Raw genomic sequence first — 21,798 nt, forward strand, 5'->3', positions numbered from 1 at the left:
CTAAAAACGAGTGTCGCTGTCCAGCACCGGCTCCCATCAGCTCAAATTATGCATCGCTGCTGAAGAACCTGATGAAACGAGATTTCAAGGTCAGTGTGGCAGTAATAATAACTAGAGACGTTCCTGCTAGTCAGTTTGTAAATAGGTATGATTAGTGACAAAAATGCAAAGAACAGCAGCACAGGGTTACATGTCTTACACAAACCTGAGGGGATTTTTCTTGTGTTATGGACAGATGTACCCATGACTGTGTGCCTGGAAGGCACATTGCCTTCCACATGCTCCCAGCGTGAGGGGAGGCATTCAACATGAAAGGACTACGCATATGCCCTCTGATTCACAAATGCCATCTCCCATGTAGCCTGGATACAAGATGCATCCTGCTCCGACGCCTGTCTCAAACAGCTCTAGGTTCTGAAAAAGTCTGATGTAATTAAGGTGCAGTAGGTGTTGTGTGCTAATCTGAAAGCTGCCTGCCTCATCAGGGTCTGTGAAGAGAAATTGAATCCTCAAAATGTAATGTTGGCAGTGGTTCTACTTTTCTTTGCTGTGGTTTAGATCGGGTATGGTTAAGCTCGTGAACTCACTATGAACGAAGCAATCCATCTCAATTGATAAAGGTCTTATTTCAGAACTATGGTCACTCAGATGGACTGGTGAGAAGGGTGTTTGGTGTTGATTATTCTCCTCTGAGCGACTGCATGGAATGTAAGTCTGTCTTACCTGTTTTAATCTAAGGTATTTTTGCTCCCGTATTCTGTGAAGTTGTACTGTAAGAGGTGTTGTGAGAACAAGCATGAAGCACCTTGCTCAATGCTCTCCTTGAACAGTCAGCGATTGAGTGTACGCGGAAGAGGGGCGAGGAGGACTTTGCACCTAGATGGATCTCGGAAATGTCCTGCATCTGCTGGTATGTCACCTTTCAGAGGGCTAGTGGGTACTAACTTAGAACCTATAATTATAAAAAAAAGATGCTCATTCACTTTGTTGCAAACAGCTCAGATTAAATCCATCACACAAGATGAAAAGAGAATTGTAGGGATGAGCAGCTACTTTCTCCAGTAACTCTTAACAACGCCCCTCCTGGCAATGTTTCACTTCAGTGAGGAAGCTCTTAATGAGCACAAAGAACAAGAGTAAAAGTTGGAAAGCTTTTCCCCATGTGAAAGGAACCCCACATATTTTGCCAACACTGTTGAAAGATGGGCACGAAAAAGGCAAACCACTTTGTAAGTGGAACAAAAATATTTCTTTAAAGAAACATTTGCATCTGGCAAAGGAGTTGTGAAACCATGCATTCATGGATGTCTCTCCTGTGGCATCAGTGTTATAAAGCGCTTGTCTACACTACATAGCTTTCCAGTTGGCTACCCCTTCTGATGCTGCGAAGGAAATGGAGGCTAAACTAGAAATAAACAAAACAAGCATCTGCAATGCAATACGTCTCGCAATTTCTTGAGTTAGAGCTATTGGCATTGTAAATTTATAACTGGACTTTTCTTACTACATAAATTGGTCAACCCTGCCTCATACTTTTGTCTTTTCCTGCCATATAATTCCAGTGGCCCAGCATTTAATTAAAACACTTCCATTTATCTTCTTCCTCCATCTAAAAACATATACAATTATCATATAAACCTTTATCAGAAATACATTTTTTGCATTAGAGTGTAATGATCAAAACACTATAACAAAAATATCATTTGGGATGGATTGAAGGGCGAAAGGAAAGAGAGAGTCAGGAGTAAAGATGGAGAGGACAAGTGGCGTGGTAACAGTGTCATGGGCCCTGGAGTAAGAAAGGAAAATGGTTGACTGGACTTTCGGCAGGAAAATACAGCAGTAATTAGAGTTGAGTGAGGTCTGCAAGTCTCCTGTTGCTCCACAGATAACGAGGCCTCAGAAGTGAAAGCGGATGGGGCAGAAAAAGAGAAGGGAAAGGAACAGACAAAATGAAGAAAGAGAAGGGGTGGCAAAGAAATAAAAGAAAGAAGGGAAAGAAAGAACAAGAAAATGAAAACACAACTAAGAAGAAATAGAGCAAACATGTGAGACAAGGAAGGTAGCTAATCAACAAAAGATAAACAGGATAAAATAATGGAAGAAGTAGGAAGAGAAAGAGAAAAACAAGCATTTTCAATGCAACGGGTCTCACATTAGCTCAAGTTAGAGCTATCTGCACTAAAGCGGTAAAGAAAAACAAATGCAGCGCAATCGCACCATGTAAAATGCAGCACGATGCTTCTGCATGGAAAATAAACAGATAAAGCAGTCCGGACACTATGCTGAAAAGTGCGAGCCTCGTATGTTTTTAGTCGTTTACCGGTGCTGTGTAGGTGGGCTAAACACCAGAAAAGGCATGACTTATGCATGCCTTTCACAAATGAAAGCAAGCGGATTTTAAAAGGCAAGCCCACGAACCAATGTAAGTGACTGACGTGACATGGGCGTGGTTTGAAGCCCAAAGAGACATTACAGAATGGGACTGAGCGCTTTGTGCTTGCCCATGATGAACATTAGAGCAAAAAAAGATGGTAAGAGAAACAAGCAGCGAAAGAACCATGGCATGTATGTACTCACACATTTCCCATAGACAGACACAGAAAGGAAAAACCACTTTGACACATCGGTTCCGAAAAGAAACTTGTAGCTTTCACATACAGACGGGAAAAGAGGGATTTATAGTAAAACGTGAATTGACAGATAAAGATCAGAAAAACACCAGAGAAAGAAAGGAAGAAAAATCTAAAAAAATGTATATATATATATTAAAAAAAAGAGAGAAAGGCTGCATACCGAGTCATAAGCAGAGTTGTATGTGAACCCCAATACAGCAATACTGTGGCGCTTCAGATCAGGATTGGGGGTATAGACAGCTGTGTCTTGGCCCAGTGCTGGAATAACAACAGAAAGGCAGCTGTGAGGAATGAGAAACGGAGCACAGTGTAATTCCTGTTATTGGAATAATGGGGCGCTGCAGGTTATGGTTGAGGTGCACTGACAGAGTTGTATGTGGGCTACAGTACTGGAATAGTAACGGGTACACAAGGTCAGAAGTGAGATATGTTAAAGAAGCTATGTGGAAGTAAGAACTGAGGTGCTCTGGCAGACTGCGTGTGTGGGGTTCTGGCACTAGAATGGCTGAGGTGCTTGGAGTGTGTGAACTGAGGTGCACTGATGAAGCTGCGTCCGAGGTCCTAGTACTGGAGCAGCAGTGTGTACTGACTGCAAGAACTCAGGTGTTCTGGCAGACAAAGCGTGTGGTGTTCCTGGCACTGGCACGGCTGGCAGCAGAGTGTACTGAGTGGAAGAACTGAGGTGCTCTGGCAGACAGCGCATGTGGGGTTCCTGGCATGGCTGAGGGCTTGCCGTGTGTGAACTGAGGTGCACTCATGGAGCTGCGCCCGAGGTCCCAGTACTGGAACAGCAGAGTGTACTGGCTGCAAGAACTGAAGTGCTCTGGCAGACAGCGCATGTGGCGTTCTTGGCACTGGCAGGGCTGAGGGCTTGGAGTGTGTGAACGGAGGTGCACTGATGGAGCGGCGCCCGAAGTCTCGGTACTGGAGCAATAGAGTGCACTGACTGCAAGATCAGAGGTGCCCTGGCAGACAGTGCATGTGGGGTTCCAGGCACAGCTGAGGGCTTGGAATGTGTGAACTGAGGTGCAGTGATGGAGCTGCACCCTAGGTCCAAGTACTGAAGCAGCAGAGTGTACGGACTGGAAGAACTGAGGTGCTCTGGCAGACAGAGTGTGTGGGGTACCTGGCACGTCTGAGGGCTCGGAGTGTGTGAACTGAGGTGCACTGATGAAGCTGCGCCCAAGATCCCAGTACTGGAGCAGCAGAGTGCAGTGAGTGGAAGAACTGAGGTGCTTTGGCAGACAGCGGTTGTGGGGTTCCTGGAACTGGCCCGGCTGAGGGTTCAGAGTGTGTGAACTGAGGTACACTGATGGAGCTGCGCCCGAGGTCCCAGTACTAGAGCAACAGAGTGAAAAGACTGGAAGTACTGATGTGCTCTGGCAGTGCATGTGGGGTTCCTGGCTCTGGCATGGCTGAGGGCTTGGAGTGTGTGAACTGAGGTGCACTGATGGAGGTGCGAATTGGACCCCAGTATGGAGCAGAAGTGGGCACTGTCGCTACGGATTGTGGAACCCTGGTAGAGCTAGGTGCCTAGGCTATAAGCAACAGGCAGGCACACTTGGTATAGAAAATCCAAGCCAAGGAAGGGTGTGAGCCAGGCAGCTGAGGGAGGGTGCAGTGAACTCACAAAGACCAAATGTGACCAAGATAACAGCCTGATATATAGCCTTGTTTACAGCTAAGCTCAGAGCAAGAATGCTCTGCAAATGAAAAGGGAAGCTTGCCTCGAAAGGAGCAGGAAACACAGTTAAAAAAAGTCCCCTACAGACCAGGTAAACAGGACAAAGCGTACTTATACAGTTGTTGGTCCCTGCTCCCACACAGATGAAGGAGGGACAAAGTGGCATGACTAACCACTAGCAAGCAAGGCTTTTTAAATTACATTGAAACTAACAAATTAAATAGCTGGAAGCCCACAGAAAAAAGTATACTTAAAGTATACAAGAGGTTGTACGATTACGCTCGACCTAAAAAGCAACGTGAAACTCATATATAAAAAAAGAAGGCAAGTTTCAATAAGGAAGGGGCTTACTTCACATCTGTGGCCATAAACCGCATGTGGAGCAGTGATCCTGCGCTATACTTCTGCTAAGTTAAAGACCCCACTGGCTCCATCAAACCTTCAAGTAACCTCTCCTAAGGCCTCTTGAGTGACCCACCGCCTTAAACTGCCCTTTGCTTGAGTTAATTAGTGATGGACCCTCGTGGCAAGGCCTTTGCTGCAGCACCAGGATTATTAGCGCACCCCAGCACTCCAGGGAATCTCTTACTCACAAGCGAGCTCAAGCCGCTAAATAAGGTCATCTGAGTCAATGATCCAGTTCCACATAAAAACACGTGTACTGCTGTTATGGGCCATCAGGCACAGCATAAGGGTTATGGAGTTATGCTCTTATTCTTTGTGCACCTTACCTTCCCCTCCTACACCCGCCACATTCTCTAGTGACAGCACACCAAAGTCTGTGGTGGATGAAACAGCAGAGAATTTTCAACATGTACAGTCGTACAAGAGTGGTAGGTGGGGTGAAAAAAGGAGATTAGCAAAGTTTAGCATATGAGACTTGCAAACCATGGTCTTCAATCACAAGTAATAACCTCGGGTACTCCAAGTCCGTAAGAACCTCCTTTCTTTGTCTTGAGAAACCTATGCCACTTTGTAGTACTTGGAGGCTGAGGCTGCCAAACTGGCCTTAATATCAAAGCAGATTTTTGGGAGGATGGACCATTTCAGAGTATTTTAGGGGCAGTCACCTGTGAATGGTCTAGAATGCTAACACCAGGCACAGCACCTTGTCTTTTTACAAAGAGCCCATTTCTATTCAGCCCAAGATCAGTGACTTCTTTTCCTTACAGACTACATTAAAGTCAGGAATCAGAGCGTGATCGTGCAGCTACAGGTAGCTTCAATCTACTAGTACAGTGTGTAGTTCAAGCATCACTGACAACCACTGAATAATGGAATTGCCAGTACTGTAGCTACTATTCTGCAGCCAGGTATCCTGTGTGGCAGACTTGTCGACGCACGGTTAGTCTCTTGTCCCTGTTGCAGAAAAAATCTTGCATTTTACCTGCTGGTAATTGAAGCACTTAGTCAACCACTGCCTCTGAAATCATTAGTCTAAACTTTGCTAGCCACAGAAATGCCCTGTATGTAGCTGATGAGGTCTTGCCCCTCATGCACAGGATCCACACTTGGGGGCAGAGGCGGAGGAATGCGCCAGCAGCCACATTTGGGGCCATGTTCATGGAGATGATCGGTGATACGCATCTGCATTGAATCACTCATATTCAAGCAGTGACCCACGCCAGGTTTTCAAGAGTAATGGCAATCTTACGCCTACCATCTACCTAATGGCATTGCTCAAGAAAATACTAATCAGCAGTTTTTTGCGAACAGTTATTCGTTGAAGTTCTAAGGGTAGTCCTGTTGCCATCACCCCTCACTTCATTATCTGTGTCTCCATCTAAAAGGAATATAGGAAATACACTTTTATTGTCTGAGGAACGCTGATGTCATCGTCCATCTTGTGCATTGTTAAAACCAACTGCACTTCAAATGAATGCCACTGGCCCCAGTAGTCAGACTCATACAACAGACAGAGTCCACTACCATACATGTGCTACACACTCACTACACATGGAATGCCAGCATAAGCTTCTGAGTTTTACACAACAGTTGCAATTTACACAGGGGGACCTAGTAGGCTGCATCTTCTCAACACAGAGAAACGCTACAGAGTTAAATAACACAGTGCACCGTCACAAGCATTTTATGTGATGCAACTATGGCATAGACAGTAGTCCATTGCCCACTACAAGGGAATGCTTTGTGCATCCCTCCAGGTGACAGAACAGGCTCGGGAACTCACATTACCAGGGAGAGACCTAGGTCTCTGGGCAGATGTTAGATTAGCAAGTCACCAGGTGCAAAATAAAAGTCAGGATACCAGTTTTGCATTTAGTCGAACACTCAGGGCAGAGGTACAGACTTGTTCATCATGCAGGGAACATTCGACTCACAACACCATCTATTCACATACAGAATGCCACAGTAATGGGGGAGAATATATTAACAATACAAACAGCGCAGTGAGAAATGAATTTAAGCAAAAAGTGCTATGTACCAGTGATTCAAAACACTACAAATTATGATGAACCTGTGGGTGGACACAAAAGAATGCTTATACAAGGACTTACTGGGCCAGCTGATAAGGAGATCCTAGTATAATGATGCCAGATGTAAAAGAATGCCTACAATATACACTTTGTAGTCAAATCAACGTTTTCAAATTAAAAATAAAATTGTACGATAGTATAACAAAATCAACAATAAAAGCCATTCCTGAGCTTGGAGGGCTCCGAGTGTTGCAATGCACTTTGTCGACCACCACCATAAAGCCACATAAATGCCGTGTATGTAGAGCTTCCTGCTAGAGGACTAAGGTAGCTGCCAAAAGGTCAAGATAGGCCAATTCACGTCAGCTCTGACAGCCATGCTCGGACATCTGACCCATAACCTACTCCATTTGCGCGGCCAGAACATCCACAGACTGGAGTTTTTAGAAACTCTGGTCCCTGAAGCATACTAGAATGCTTCAGTGTGCATCTCTTCACTAATTCAGCTCTTTCATTGCTTCCTTGGCCAGGTCACGGATGGTGCTGGCTGTTACATGAAACATATATTCAACATTTCTCTGCAAAATGTCTGTAATAGACTCACACATCACCCACATTAAAATATAGTGAAAAAACAGTATTTAAAACTAACTGTTTAAGAATTAATCAAGGGCATCAGGACAAGACTCCTTGCAGAACAAAGCTGGCTCTAACATGGGCCCCCTGAAGACTGGGGCCCTGGGTCAAAGCCCACTTTGTCCATACCATAAAACGTCTCTGGTTAGCGACCCACTGAAAGCTCGAGGCAGGAGCCCAACTTTGGCTCACCTCAAGTTCTTCTTGGAACCTCTAGGCCAAGTCGCCTGTAATGTGACTACAACTGCACGGCATGCATCATTTGGAATAAGGGTTGAATCCAGGCCTCAGCTCAGCATCCTGCGAATCCCGACATAGGGAGATTCTATGCTGGGGAAAAAACGTGTTAAGTAGTCTGTGTATTTTTTGGAGCGCTGCTAAGTATTTGGGAAAGGTTCACTCTCTGTAAAACTGTCACCCGCGGTTTGATATTATCCTCCAAAAATTAAGGCCAAAGCATTAACCTTCGATGTCAGAAAGAAGATATCCATCTAGTGGCTGAACTGCATAGTGTGAAGTCAGGAAACCTGAGATTAATCCCTGATTTTCTGCTTGGCTAGTCTCTGTGATCGTATGCAAAGGCATTATTTCATCAAGCATTCTTTTTATTCATGGTCATACATGAAAGTGCCTTCAAATACATTAGTTCTGGATGTGCACTGTTTGATTTAATATCGTATAACGTTGCTCCATCTATAATAAAAATCTAGGCCACATATAGGATACACATGGCAACTGGCTTGCCTCCATGTTCACTAACAGGTTAAGCCATGAGAATGGGACAGCAATGTTTCTTAGTGTATGTTTTAAAAAACTCTTGTTTTTACTAAATACTTCTCAATTCAGGGATATAACCTGATGTATGCGTGTTAAAGAAATATATCTTTTAAAGACACCTTATATTATTTATAACATGGTGTATGTTGCACTATTTATATGCCGAGTATTTTACAGGATCGTCTCGGGCACGAGCTTAGTGCCAGAGCGGACCCTTGGCTCTCTCTTTTAATTTGATGGCCTCTATACAACATGACCATTACCAATGTACCCACAGCATCTCCCAAGGCAACTTCCAACCATTACAATAACAACAAAGAACGCTGACGCACATCCAGTCAGGACATCATAACATCACACAATAGCATTACAATGCAATAAATACATTGTGTCCGCTTAATCGAGGAATGTCTGCAAGTCTCCAGCACCGCATCTCAAATAGGATCCGCAGAAACCCTACTGGGCCACACCTGACACTACCAAGATTAACCCCACCTTCCCACAGTCCTTTCGGTTCTCATCCTTCATCGCCTATAGGGGCTCTGATCTCAGTGCATCTCCAGAAGTACAGCGCACTGGCTTTCCAGGAACAGACTGGGCTCACTTAGACGTGTGAGGAGTGAAAAGAAAGGGCGCAAGAAGGGCTGGGTTAGGGCTGAAGGGGCATGGAGCAACGGAGGGGAAGGAGGGAGGGAGGGGAAGGACGGTAAGTGCAAACCGGGGGGCAGAAGCAGGGGAGCAGGAGAAGAGAGACTGGAGTGGATAAAACAATTAGAGACGCACAGAGGAGGAAGGAGAGAGATGGGGGAGTGGGAAGGACAGGGAAGAGGTGGAGGGCTGAAGCAGCATAGTGGAGGATAAAGTACTTGAGGGTGGTGAAAGGGAAGGGAAGGATGGTGAAAAGGGGACTGAGGACGTGAGGGATGGTGAGAGTGGAGATCGATGGGAACCGAAGAGAAAAGGAGGCAACAAAGAAAAAGATGGTAAGCACAAAGCAGTTGAAACCTGGATAAATGACAACAGACTAATACAGTTCACTCAAGTGGGATTTTGTGCAGGTTTTCCAACTTTAGTTACCATTGTGGTTTTAATAATACTCCCTACAAAGGCAACTAGTAAGAACTCTACTCTTTATGCCTGCCTCATCGATTACAGCTCTGTTTTGATAGGATCAATCAACAACAGCTTTCGCACAAATTAATAAACCGGGGAATAGATCCATCTTTACTTCATGTTATAATAGAGTTACACAACGATACCTGGGTCAGAATCAAATTAACTTTCAATACATTTTCAACAAAATGCAAAAATTTAATGGCTTAACACAAGATTGTGTCTGGTACCTTTAGTATTCTCCTTAATCATCTCCAATTTGCCATTTTGTCTGAAGGGTTCAGGAGGTTTGCCACCGAAGATCAAAAACGAGTGTATTACTCACTCACTAGGCCTCTGCCAAAGGCATCGTGATTTTTCACTAACCCACAAAGTGCCTGAAAAATCAGCTCTCCAAACAAACTTCAATTTAATTACTCAAAAAGTAAAATGACCACATTTGGGAAGAAACTAAAACCTATAACATTGACTTCTGGGAATACAACAGTAGAGCAGCTTGACATACATGTGTATCTAGGTGTGACTGACAACGCAAAACTTTCATGGTTAGAGCACACATTCTCCAGGAATAAAAAAAAACAACCATCACTAAAGTAATTTGCAGATTTGTCGAAATCTTTTGAGGAAGAGATATTACTCAATCGGTCACAGAATTAATGGCCAAACTTATTCCGTTGCTACTTTATGCTTCGCCATCTTTAATCCCAAAACACTAACCAAACTGGAAAAAACGTACATGTCCCCTATCAAACAACTCCTTAACCTAAGAGTAGCTATTCCACATAGCAATCCTAGGGTAGAACTAAATCTGAGTCCGCTGGTCAGTTTTCATAACGCCTCAATAATAGACTATATAGGTAAAAGTAGAAAATGTAGCAAAAAGGGACACCACAAGCTAAATCCATTCAAATATTTAAAACGAAGTTAATCCAAAAACGGCATTAGTGCAATACACTCAGTATATATTTCCAAAAGGTATCCTTTATTTCTTTACACAACGAGATGAGAAATGCAGCCAACGAGTTTCATACTGAAGAAACAAAGGGACTTCTTCAGGGTAAAATCCATCTGTTGCCATAATCTCACAAATTCTAAATAATATGTTCACAGGTTAACAAACTCTACCTCATTTATGGATCACTCTATATCCACAATTACACTGAAAGTTGACGCATCAGCATCTTTTGATGCCCAACATCCAAATACACGAGTCCTCCAAATACACTAGTCCTTGAGTAACAGTCCAACCAGCATCTGTCTTCCTCAACATGGCGTGTCTCAAAAAAGCTGTTATTAGTGCTTTAATTAAATTCTGAGGCTTTGCTTAAGTAGCCTGATGTATTTCTCTTGAACTATTTTATGTGCTTCTTGTTTTTAATGATCAATTGTTTATAATATGTATCAAAAGTGATTAATTTATGGGTATTTAATCTCTTATTTTAGAAACTATAGCATATATTGTAATGCTAATACATACAGTAAACTCACCTACCTACGAGTGGGAAGAGGAAAGCCTGAGAAAGATGGTGGGAGGGGGGGAACAAATGGAAGGTCTGAGCAATAAATAGAAGGGGTGGAGGTGATGTAAAACACGTGGTAGAGTTAACTCCAGTTTGTTTGTAATGAAATGCTGGGGATGAAGGGAGATTGGTGCGCTGCGGGACAGACTGCGGTAGTGTTTTGCAAGATCCTGTTACTACCCAGGTGACAATATTAAAGTGTTTTGAGCAGCCACTTCCAAAAATAGTCGGGCAGTATTCTTAGTCACTGGCACCCGGAAGAGGCGCCCGCCAATTTCATGCCAACAGAGCTGAATTAAGCGAAAGGCCGAGCCGGGACTCGGGTACCGAAATAGCCGCGGAGACGATATTAATACGGACAGCGCGCACGTCTGGAAAGCCTGCTGCTACCGTCTGGGGCCAGAGGGCGCGGCGCATCCAGACTCTGAAGAGGAGAGCTGGAGTGGGGGAGGAGGCGAATAAAGATGGGTGGGGAGGGGGGGTCGAGGAGGGGGCTCTTCGGCCAGTAGGGGTCGTGGGGTATTACACAACCGCACCTGGGCTTCAGTCTAAACACGCCTGTGCGCCTCACCACGGCACAGAGCAGAACAGGGCACCTCAACAGGCCGGAAAGAGGCCACATTCTGAAACGCAAACATGCTCCAGAATCCCCGACACTGTGGTGTGCACCAGAATTCTCACACGACGAACAACGAATGAATATTCGGCTTTAAATTCTGAAATGCAGTACCATCTGCAGAAAAGGAAGCCTTTGGCTCTCCTCCCACTTGACGCACTGTGGTATTAACGCGACAGTCGCTTCTCTTCATGCCCACCAATAACAGTTATGTTAGGAGCGAGCTGGGAGTTTTACGAGCGAGCTGGGTCTTTCATGCGCGTGCTATACAAGTGAGCATGGACAGAAAGATCTATCATCGATTACAGTGAGACAACTTGCGACAGAGCGCCAGGAAGCGTCATACATACACGTAGACGCAGGAAGAAACAAAATAACGCCCCCGGTGTTCAGAGGGTGCAGCCAAACCGGTGTACGATAACTTCTGAGACGTCACTTTCACGCATGACCTATGAATACAGGAGCTCGCCCTCTTCAGGCCTTTGGGCAACCTCTCTCAGTCCGGCAAAGTCAACGAGTAGTTAGGAGTTAAATAAGCCAATCTGATGCATCAAGAGGAAGACCATTAGCAAGTAATCTGCCAACTTTGGCACCAGAGGGAAAGGTTCTAATCCTGGCTCCGCTGCACTGAAAATCTTGTGATCCTGGTCAAATTACATGGGTCTTTATGACGAGCTGCCTGGTAAATGTTGTGAAATCTATCACACCTGATAAAATCCGACTCGGCAGAGTCAGAATTCATTTGCTGTGAAAAACAGCACCCGTTACTAGTTTTATGGGAGGAATAACATGCAAACTGCGGTGCTAATTAAAACAAAATCCTCATGTTCCGGTACAAATCAAGACATTGCACCCCCCATATCAGTAGGTTTGAACCTGTCTATATTTATCGCAAAACTCATAATTGAGAAATGTGAGGTAACAACAGTTACCCGGGCTCCTGATGTAAAGAGGGCCTTAATCTCTCTCTGCCTAAAACTGTAGATATGTTTAAATCCTAACAATTTGTAAATAGCTTAACACATGTATACGTCTAAATCGATGTACATGAATGCAGTAAGCCATGACTGCCCAGCTAGGTTTCCACTAAACGAATTCCAATGCACAGATTCATGTATAAATGCACACCACAAGCCCAGAGACGACAGCCATTCACTGAATACTAACCACACCGAGGCTGACCTTCGAACTTGCACATCCGAAGTGCCCCAATAAACGTGAACTGTGCAATCTGCAAATTCTCACTAAGGCACTGGCTAGATGCAACTGACTGACACGAATGGCAGGGTCAACTACCAAGCAAAATATTTTAATAATAGAAGTCACAACACGTGGTCAAGGCCCACTTTCGAAGATACTACACTACCAGTATTTCAATGGACTACTGGCGCAAAAGAACAATGCAAAGCAGTATTGAAAAAATAGTGACACACTGCAGTGGAAGCAGCTGCCAGTAAAACCAGACATGGCCTGCTGTATGTGCTAAGGGCATCAGTAAGGGAACAGCTGGAGATTTTGCAGGTCATGACTATGATTTAAGTATAGCTGTGTCCTGGCTCCTACAATGGAATCCAAGGGAACTTTAGGTCCAGATCGTGTCCTACTGGCCAAGAGAGTACACAACAGTGGAAGCCAAGGGAGATTCTGGTCAAGACTGTGTCCTACAGAGGAAGACAAGGGAGCTTCTGGCCAAAACTGTGTCCTACTGTGGAAGGCAAAGGAGCTTCTGGGCAGGAATTAGTCTTCCAACTGCCTCAATCCTGGATCTGAAGCTCCGCTGGCAGATCCTTTGAGGACTCCGTTCTATTAGAAGCTCGTTTGGATGTGATGGGTAGAGCCTCTCAAATACATGGAGCGGGCCAGAAGGATTGGACTGTGACCAACATGTGGAGTTTCAGCACCAGCAAAACAGAGCAGTGTATAAGAAAATTAGGGTTGAGAGAGAAAAAGAGAAACACATAAGAACCTTGTATATCAAACTGAGATGCACAAGGAGAGCTGGGTATTCAAAGTTCAATGAGTGGGGAATTACTGGTCTGACTTCCAGTGCACTGAGAGTCATGTTGGTGTCAGTGCTGGAACTGCAGGACAGAAAAAGGAACACCAGAAATCTAAGTCATTGGAATAGTATTATTAGGTGATACTCCTGAAATAGCAAGGGAGGCGCAGGTTTGAGCTGCAATATCTAAGCTATGTATTATTTTAGCAGTAGACAAAGTAAGTGATGAGTAGGCAAGTAACATACGTCAGGCTTAAGGTGTAGTGCAGATGTGTGCGAACACCTCACAAAAAGCTAGACAACTGCCATTCCTACAGGCACTATCTTCCGATTACTGACTGTGAGCAATAACAACCATATACCAAAGTATGGCAAAGAGTGCTTTCTTACCTGTCACTGGCAGGGTGTGAACCTGAGACCGCGATAACAGTTCCAGCTGCTGCTCCCGTCCCGAAACCCCATCTGAGGAGAAATAGGATTCACTCTCGTAAATAGTCTGAAGCATTTCGGCCAGCCCCGTTGCCTTGGGCATTAACAGCATGCCAAATGGGTTCCCAATTGCCACTGAAGAGTGGGCAGCAGGCCTGTCCACCTTTTCTACCCAGTCAGTCTCACTTCACATCCAGGTACTCAGACCCAGCACCTCAAAGCTTCAGTGCTTCTCATGTAAATGGCAGACAGATCAAACCATGGAGAAGGGCCTATCAGGCAAGGCAGCCCATGGTCCAGCAAGAAGTATCACCTAGGTTGGGTAGGCCCCGGTCCAGGAAAAACGCAATCAGCTACAAACTGAGAACGCACACACACACACAATGGGCATCCAGTGTTATGGACTGAGAGGTGAACAAATCAAAACTCTAACTTCCTGACCAGGAACGAAACGAATCGATTTCAGGAAGAACACTGGGGTCCCCAACATCTGGAAAGGCTGGAAGGCAAGAAAGGTCCATGGCGTATGCGAGCAAGGGGGGACATGACTGAGCTGCTCTGGCGAGTAGTCCAACTATATGCAGACAGAGAGCCACGGCAGGATCCTGCGACACCGTGGGTGGATCTACATGGGCACCGTCCCTCCCACCGGCGAGGGCCTGGGATGTGTGTGTGGCATGATTGGGGGGGGGGGGGCGGGTGACAGAGAGCACTCCTCAAGCGCCACTGCGAGGGCCCCCACCGAGGGACTTCACCACCAGACACAAGCGCGTACAGCCCGGCATCCAGGGCTCTCCCTGTCACTGCCAAACAACCAGCCTGCAAGGCCCAGCAAGACTGAAATAGAACCGGGGGAGGAGCCCGCTATAAATAGACGGAGCATGCTCGGGGAATAAGGATTGTTCATGCAAACACAGGCAGCCAATAGACAGCTCCCTCGTGACCACTGGGCCAGGGAGGCCGCCTCAGTCAGAGGTAGCGAGAGAGAGAGACAGAGAAAGAGAGAGAAAGAGAGAGAGAGAGAGAGACGCGCAGGCGAGAACTGGAGAGACAAGGGTGGTAGGGAAAGCGACGGCGAGACCGGGAGAAGAGAAAGCATCCTTCCAGAAGGTGGATGGAGAGGTTCCGACCAGGGAAGATGGGAAAGGTTCTGGGTAAAGTGCGATACAAAAATAAAGGGCCAACAGGAGAAGAGCAGGAGAGGGGAGATGTGCTGGAGAATAGAAAGACGGACCTAGAGGGAAAAGACGGACCAGTCAAAAAGAAAAGAATCAGATAGAGCAGGAAAATGGTTCAACTTCAAAACTAAGAGAAATAGGGAAGCGAAAGCAGGGAAAGAAAAACGGAAAAAACAAGGGCACAAGAAAAGTAGAACTAAAAACTCAATTGCAAGGCAAGTAAAGGGATTGAGTCGGAGGGGCTCAGTAGGAAAGAAGATGGCGGGAGAAAGGGCATGACATGATGAAGGGTGAACAGAATAAGATGAACGTTTTACTAGGAGAGTGAAATGAAAGTTCAGATGGGAACGAGTAAGAAGACAGAAATAGGGGAAATAGAAGGGCAAAAGTGTGAATGAATACAAGGGAGGGAACGTACTGTGCAGGCAAACGCTAAAAATAAGTTGGGGAGAAAATATAGGTAGAATGAAACTGAAGGCGGTATGAGAGGAAGGAAGACAGGAAGAGAATGGCAGCAAAATACGATCTGTTGGAGAGAAAGACAGGCACGACTGAGTGAGAAGAGGTCTGGGGCCAGCCCTTGTTAACGGACATGGAATGAAGGAGAGTGAATAGGGCGCAAACCAGCACCCACCTCTGCTAGTGTAGAGAGAAATCATGTGTCCAGAGATGAGGTGAGCAAGAGAAGCAAGCTGGGCACGTGGTTGGGAATTAATGTAGCAGAGGGACCGCTTCGTCCAGGGAAAGGCAGATCAGAGAGATCGAGCTAGCCATGCACCTAGTCAAGCTATGAAGAGGAGGGTAGAGGGTTGTAAAAGCAGCAGGCCATGTAGATAGGGAGGTTTAAGCCGTATCTTGGTGGTGTGGGAAGGGGGGGAAATAAGATACATGACCTGTGGTTGGAGGAAGCAGACCATGCACATCCATCTTCGAGGAGACAGCAGGTAATGCAGCTGGGGAGCAGTAGTCCTTCGCCCATTTCACCAGAGGTGAGAAGCCGTGCTCTAGCAGCACAGGAGAAGATGGCGTTATCATGGACCCTTGGGGGAGAAGGGGTGGAGGAGCAGGCCACTGACCTGGGGGGAAGGAGCAAAGCAAATACCTAGGAAAGGAGTGGCAATGCCCATGTAAATGACGTGGACTGTCTGTTCAAGGCAGAACAGATAACGTAAGTAAAAGGGTCATCATTTAGGTAGGAAGAAAAGGCCAGTGAAAATTATGCAACTCCTAGAAACAACGTTCATATCACAGCTGTAATCTTTCAGCATAATGTCTGTCTCAAACTGCTAAACCAGATTCATTCCAGAATTGTTGTTGTCAGCTTACCCGGCCACAACAAATTCACAATTACAAGTAAAAAAGCATCACTTCATAATACATTAAAAGTTGCATGTTAAAATATAAACTTGTCAATTAAAACTATAATTAATGATCAGTTCATTCATATATGCCATCACACAGAGCTAAGAACGCCTAAAATAGTCATGTGTATGTTTTGCAACAATGGCTAACTGATCACACACTGACTATCACATAATGTACTAGTCGGCTCAATACAAGTATAATAAGGCTTAAATTAGATGTAATTGTCCTAGAACTGATCATGTAGGACCGTTTGATTAGAAAGCCCAAAATTAACATTACAGTTATTAGGATGCTGAGAACTTTAAATGAAATGATGATCTTAATTTCCATGCATCCAAGATATATGCTGAAACAGTCATCACAATGTCTTTTTCATCCGAGCACATGCACAGCGCTTCAGCTTCCTTACATTTCCTAACACAATGTTTTTTAAAAAGTGGTCCTAGATACAGTTTTCAAAGTTGGATCGTAAAATGACATAATAAAAGAAACTGAACTAATGTTTCTTAACCACCGAAGGGGGAGGGGTCAGATCTCCCTGATGGAGCTGGATGCCACTTTTTGATCACTGAGATCACCGGTAACGTGCCCATACAAAACGTAAGATAAAGAGATCTGTTTTCTTCAAGATAGATACTTTCCAAGAAGGTAGCTGGTTTAAGTTCTTGGTTGAGTAAAAAGTAGCGCTTTGACAAGGGACTAGATGAATTACAAATCCTCAGAATCTTATGATCCCAATATGCCTTTATGACTGCAGCAAGGCTAAGTTTTGTGATTTTTTTCTGGGTGGAACCATAGTTCTTCTAGGCCTATAGCGGCCAAAGTAGTTGAAAAGTGATAGAACCAAGACAACTTTTGATGCTTTTGTAAGTTCATGATGTCTATCATTGCAGCTTAGTACGATTCAATTCCTCCTTGGACCAAATACTAATCCAGTGTCTTACTGGAGCCAATGCCATATAATCTTCGATTTTTTCCATTTGCAAATCTGTTCTTATTGCATCCATAGGTGTACCACGACCTAGACAGACCAGTCGTCATATACATTTGTTTTCAATTATTTGTGTTGCTGGTATCTTTTTAAATCCTAAGATCTCCGCAACATACAATGCAGCAACCCTTGCTTTCATTTTGTACACAAACAGTGCGGATCTCACAGAATGGTTCCCCGTGGATTTTACAAATCTAAGTACTGCACTGGCTTTTTGGGCCAAGGAGATATTGCTTTTGTATACCTGTGGGTTTCAAGCCAATGTATCATCCACCCTGCATCCCAAGTAGCATTAGGTCGCTGCTTGGTCAAAAGACATTTTAGTAGCCTGAAAGTAGCTTGCAACTTCTGTTTTTGGTTGAGAATCATAAATTTTGTTTTACTTGCATTGATCGTCAAATTCCTTGATTCACAAAAAGACTCAAAGCCCTTTAATAGACGATGCATCGATATCTCTGTTCTTGCCAGTAATACGGCATCATCTGCGAAGAGCAAAATAGGTATACGTTCATTAGCTAATTACAGCGCATCGAGGTTTAATTTCTTTAGTTTTTGACCCACTTCATTTATATAACAGTTAAATAGAATTGGAGCTAGAACACACCCTTGTTTAACACCTCACTGGACTGGAATCTCTGCTGTGTAGTCATTTCTCGTGCTGTATCTGATCCTTGTGGTGTTTCCTGAGTGTAGTAAAATTAAAAACCTTAGAGTATTTCCTGTGATACCCATTTCCGTCAGAAGTTGCCATAATATTTAGTGATCCACACGGTCAAATGCTGTTTGAAGATCGACAAATACCAAATACAGCGGGGAATTTTTTAAGAAGACATATTTGGAACAGATCATTTTCAGAGAGTTGACCTATTGTGCTTTGGCCCCTCCTAAAACCAGATTGATTTGGCGATAGAAAATCTCCTTCTTCTATCCACCGATCTAGCCAAGATTGTATCAATTTGGCAAAATATTTCCGACACTGTCAAGCAGTGAAATTGGCATATAGTTGCACACCATCTCTGTGGCTCCTTTTTATGTATTGTAACAATTATTGATTTTCTCCATGAGGGCAAGATTTCTTCTAAGGACCAAACGCTATTATATAAGCGAGTTAAAACTAGTAGCCATAGGGCTAAATGATTACTATAGACATCCGAACAAATTCTATCTGGGCCTGCAGCCATGTGCGTTTTTTGTGAGAGAATGGCTTGCACAATTTCTTTCTCATGAAATTCTTGCACTAACATCTTACCACAGGGTGTAACATAGACGTTTGTTCGGATTTAATCAGAGCAGTGCTATTGGTAACTGATTGAGCCGTTGTTTCATTTTCAGGCAACTTGGGCCACTGGGTCATTACCACACAGTTCTCAAGTAGCAGCATTATCTCGCTTGAGTTGTGGTAACTACCTTCTAACAGTTGCTTGTGACCTTTTAGATCATTAATACTTTCAGGTGTAATCTTATCCTCTTCTCGGTACAGAGCGGAGAAATGATCTACCCAAAGTTGAAGGTTGATGTTAAATACCAAATTTTTTTGGGGTCCTTCACATCCCCACCTAATTACTTCCCAAACGTTTTTTAATTTACTGCCGAAATTGCATCAAGGAGGTCTCCCCAGAGAGATTATGTGGAAAAGTCTTCTTTTTGTAACTTAATAAATTCTTGTATTGTTGCCTACAAACTAAGAATTGTTGCTCATTGATATTGCTCGAGTGCCAATTCTTTAATGCTTGTGATAGTGCCTTTTTAGGGGGGAGCACAAAGCGCTCTGTCCCTGCAGTAATCTCTCTTTGGGCTTCCAACCATGCCCATGTCACGTCACTCACTTTCATTGGTTCGTGGGCTTGCCTTTTAAAATCCGCTTGCTTTCATTTGTGAAAGGCATGCATTGGTCATGCCTTTTCCGGTGTTTAGCCCACCTACACAGCATCGTTAAACTACTAAAAACATACGAGGCTTGATGTTTTCAACATGGTTTTCGGACTACTTTATCTGTTTATTTTCCACGCAGCGCGATCGCGCTGTGGTTTACATAGCGCAATCGCACTTGGTTTTTCCGTTTTCAGTTTCAGCAGGATCGCGCTGTATTTCACATAGTGCGATCGCGCTGTGTTTTTTTTCTTTTAATTTGTGTGGCAAGAAAATTCTGGTTAGGAGTTTACAACGCTAATAGCTATAACCCAAGCAAATGCGAGACCCGTTGCATTGAAAATGCTTGTTTAATTTTAGGCACTCATCTTCAAACCACCCTTGAGTGGCCGTTGGAATGTTTTTGACATTCTTAGCTCTTTCCTTCGATGTTTGTACTAGAAGATTGTAAAATATTTGCAGGAAGAGGGTTAAACCTCATTGCCAGACAGGTCTAAAATCGTGGAGAATGATGACATCTAGATTTCACTAGGGATGCCAATGTAAGGTTCGCACTAGGCTGCCATTGCAATATTTTTCTAATTTGGTCTCAAGGCTATTGTTGGGCAATTTCATTTATATGAAGGAGTAACTTTCCATGAGCCCGTGTTAGGATGGACCATCTCCATTAACAGTGGATCATGATCACTTTCGATCCTATCCACTACTTCATTATCTATGATATAATACCAAGCTTCAATGTTTATTGCCATGTAGTCAATGATACTTAGCCTTTTTCCAACTTGGAAGGTAGATTTTGATACTTTATCTGATTTAGTTCTTCCATTTAATTTACCAATCCCACCTTCAATTAGGGCTTCAAAAATTAGTTCTCCTTTGTTTGAACCTCAGCATCGTTCAATGGGGGAGATCGGAATATTCCAGACGTTATCTTCTTCTAATAGTAATTCTTTCCCTACGATAGGATGCGGATTGGTGTTGAAATTGCCAAATATTAGTAGAAAGGTATTACAAAACTCGAAAAGGCAGCCATCCACGGATCCAATTGTAGATTTCCACTGATCTCCAGTTCTTCTCTTCTGGATATGCTCCTTGAGCAACCGAACTCCTGGCTTAACTTGAACCCAGCTAATAGGTGGAAAATACACATTCACTATTTCAAGTGACCAAGTCTAATATTTTACTGCTAAACTGTTAGTCTCACCTCAGGTTCTCTAAGGCTGGTCCTTGAGAGATTCCTCAAACAGATTTCCAAGGTAGCCTTCACCTGATTTCAAACCTGCTGTACCTTACTAAGGCCTTAGAGCAAGTGGCCCTGTAACAAACTCAAAACATGACTATCAATTTCTTAAATACAGGCTGGGCCTAGACATGCAGAAAATTCAAGTCGTTTTTTCTTTTGCTTGAAAATTATGTTATGAGGGGTTAAATATGGCAAAAAAATAAAATAAAAAAATCCACCAAATTTGGGATGTAATGGTACTTCCAGCATAGGGGCAATGATGTCATGACGTCCAATGTCGTTCCATAGTATGTGGTGACATACGACCTGTGGAGTACAGGGCATTTTCTACACAGTCCTAAGACTCATTATACAGCCTGTGTGGGTGCTCAAAATATTCACCAAAACGACCTCATCTGGTTTAGAAGACCATGATCAAAAACGTAAAGGGACAGCTACCAGTATGTTCAGCACTATGATGTTTGTAAAGTCTTATTATGTGGCATTGTTAAGTCTTATTGTGTGGCAAATCTAGACACAACAACCTCATTCTTTCAATATGGCAAAGGCTCCAGATCATGCTGTTTGAGAAATCACAGACTACTCAACTTACAGCTCTGAAATGGAGGAGGGGCACACATATATAGCACATTTATAGAAATCTGAAATAAACGCAGTGAAACCTGCATCTTACAGCTCCAAGGTCGTAAACACTCAACTATGTGCACCATCCACAAACCAAAGATAAAGTATACTCACATGCAGTCTTGTGCACAATCAATGTGCACCATCCACAACCTAACACTAAGAGACAGCAAACCAACGACAGCGTAGAAGTAAAAGTGGAGAAATAACTCATGAAATAGTTATCCTTGCTCGCTATCTGTAGACCTCAAGGTTGCAGCACAACATATTCCCTGAGAGAAGTACTGTGTGGGACAGAGCAAACGTAGTGTAGGGGAATCATTTTCCCTTACCCCACGGTCATGCTCTCCCTCCATCTCAACTAGTTTGGAATCCAATATCACAACCGAAAATGATGGCTGGGCTAGATAGTATATGGGACAGAGCTATGTGACAAAATGCTGAGTAGAAATTTCAGGCCAAAAAAAAGGCGTAATGTTTGAAAGAAGCTGTGTGCTATATAAATACTGCATAGATACATCTAAATAGTAATTTTTACAGAAATGGGCAAAAGTGGCCCAAGTATAGTATTTCAAAATGTAGGAGACTGTCTCTCGGGCAACAGTTGTTTTCGTGCTGGTGGACCTCACTCATGTCATGATCAGAGCCTTGATAGCATTATTGGAAACAAAGAGTGAACATTG

The 21,798-nt window shown here is 43.9% G+C and overlaps 1 protein-coding gene across 9 annotated transcripts in view; it reads right to left on the reverse strand.

Moving 5' to 3' along the window:
- The window catches only part of HDAC5 (histone deacetylase 5), a 962,367-nt gene that overhangs the window by 638,801 nt on the left and 301,768 nt on the right, over window positions 1–21,798 (reverse strand). For 4 of the 9 annotated variants that reach the window (XM_069237853.1, XM_069237855.1, XM_069237854.1 and 1 more), the window contains exon 4: window positions 13,807–13,878. The exons of 2 other annotated variants lie outside the window; for them this stretch is intronic. In XM_069237853.1, the coding sequence (XP_069093954.1) occupies window positions 13,807–13,878 (72 nt within the window). Of the gene's footprint in view, window positions 1–13,806; window positions 14,049–21,798 lie in introns of those variants that run through there. 3 more of the 9 variants (XM_069237858.1, XM_069237852.1, XM_069237850.1) reach the window with 1 other exon arrangement.

Source organism: Pleurodeles waltl, chromosome 6 (genome assembly GCF_031143425.1).
Source record: "Pleurodeles waltl isolate 20211129_DDA chromosome 6, aPleWal1.hap1.20221129, whole genome shotgun sequence".
In the NCBI taxonomy this organism is placed as follows: Eukaryota; Metazoa; Chordata; class Amphibia; order Caudata; family Salamandridae; genus Pleurodeles; species Pleurodeles waltl.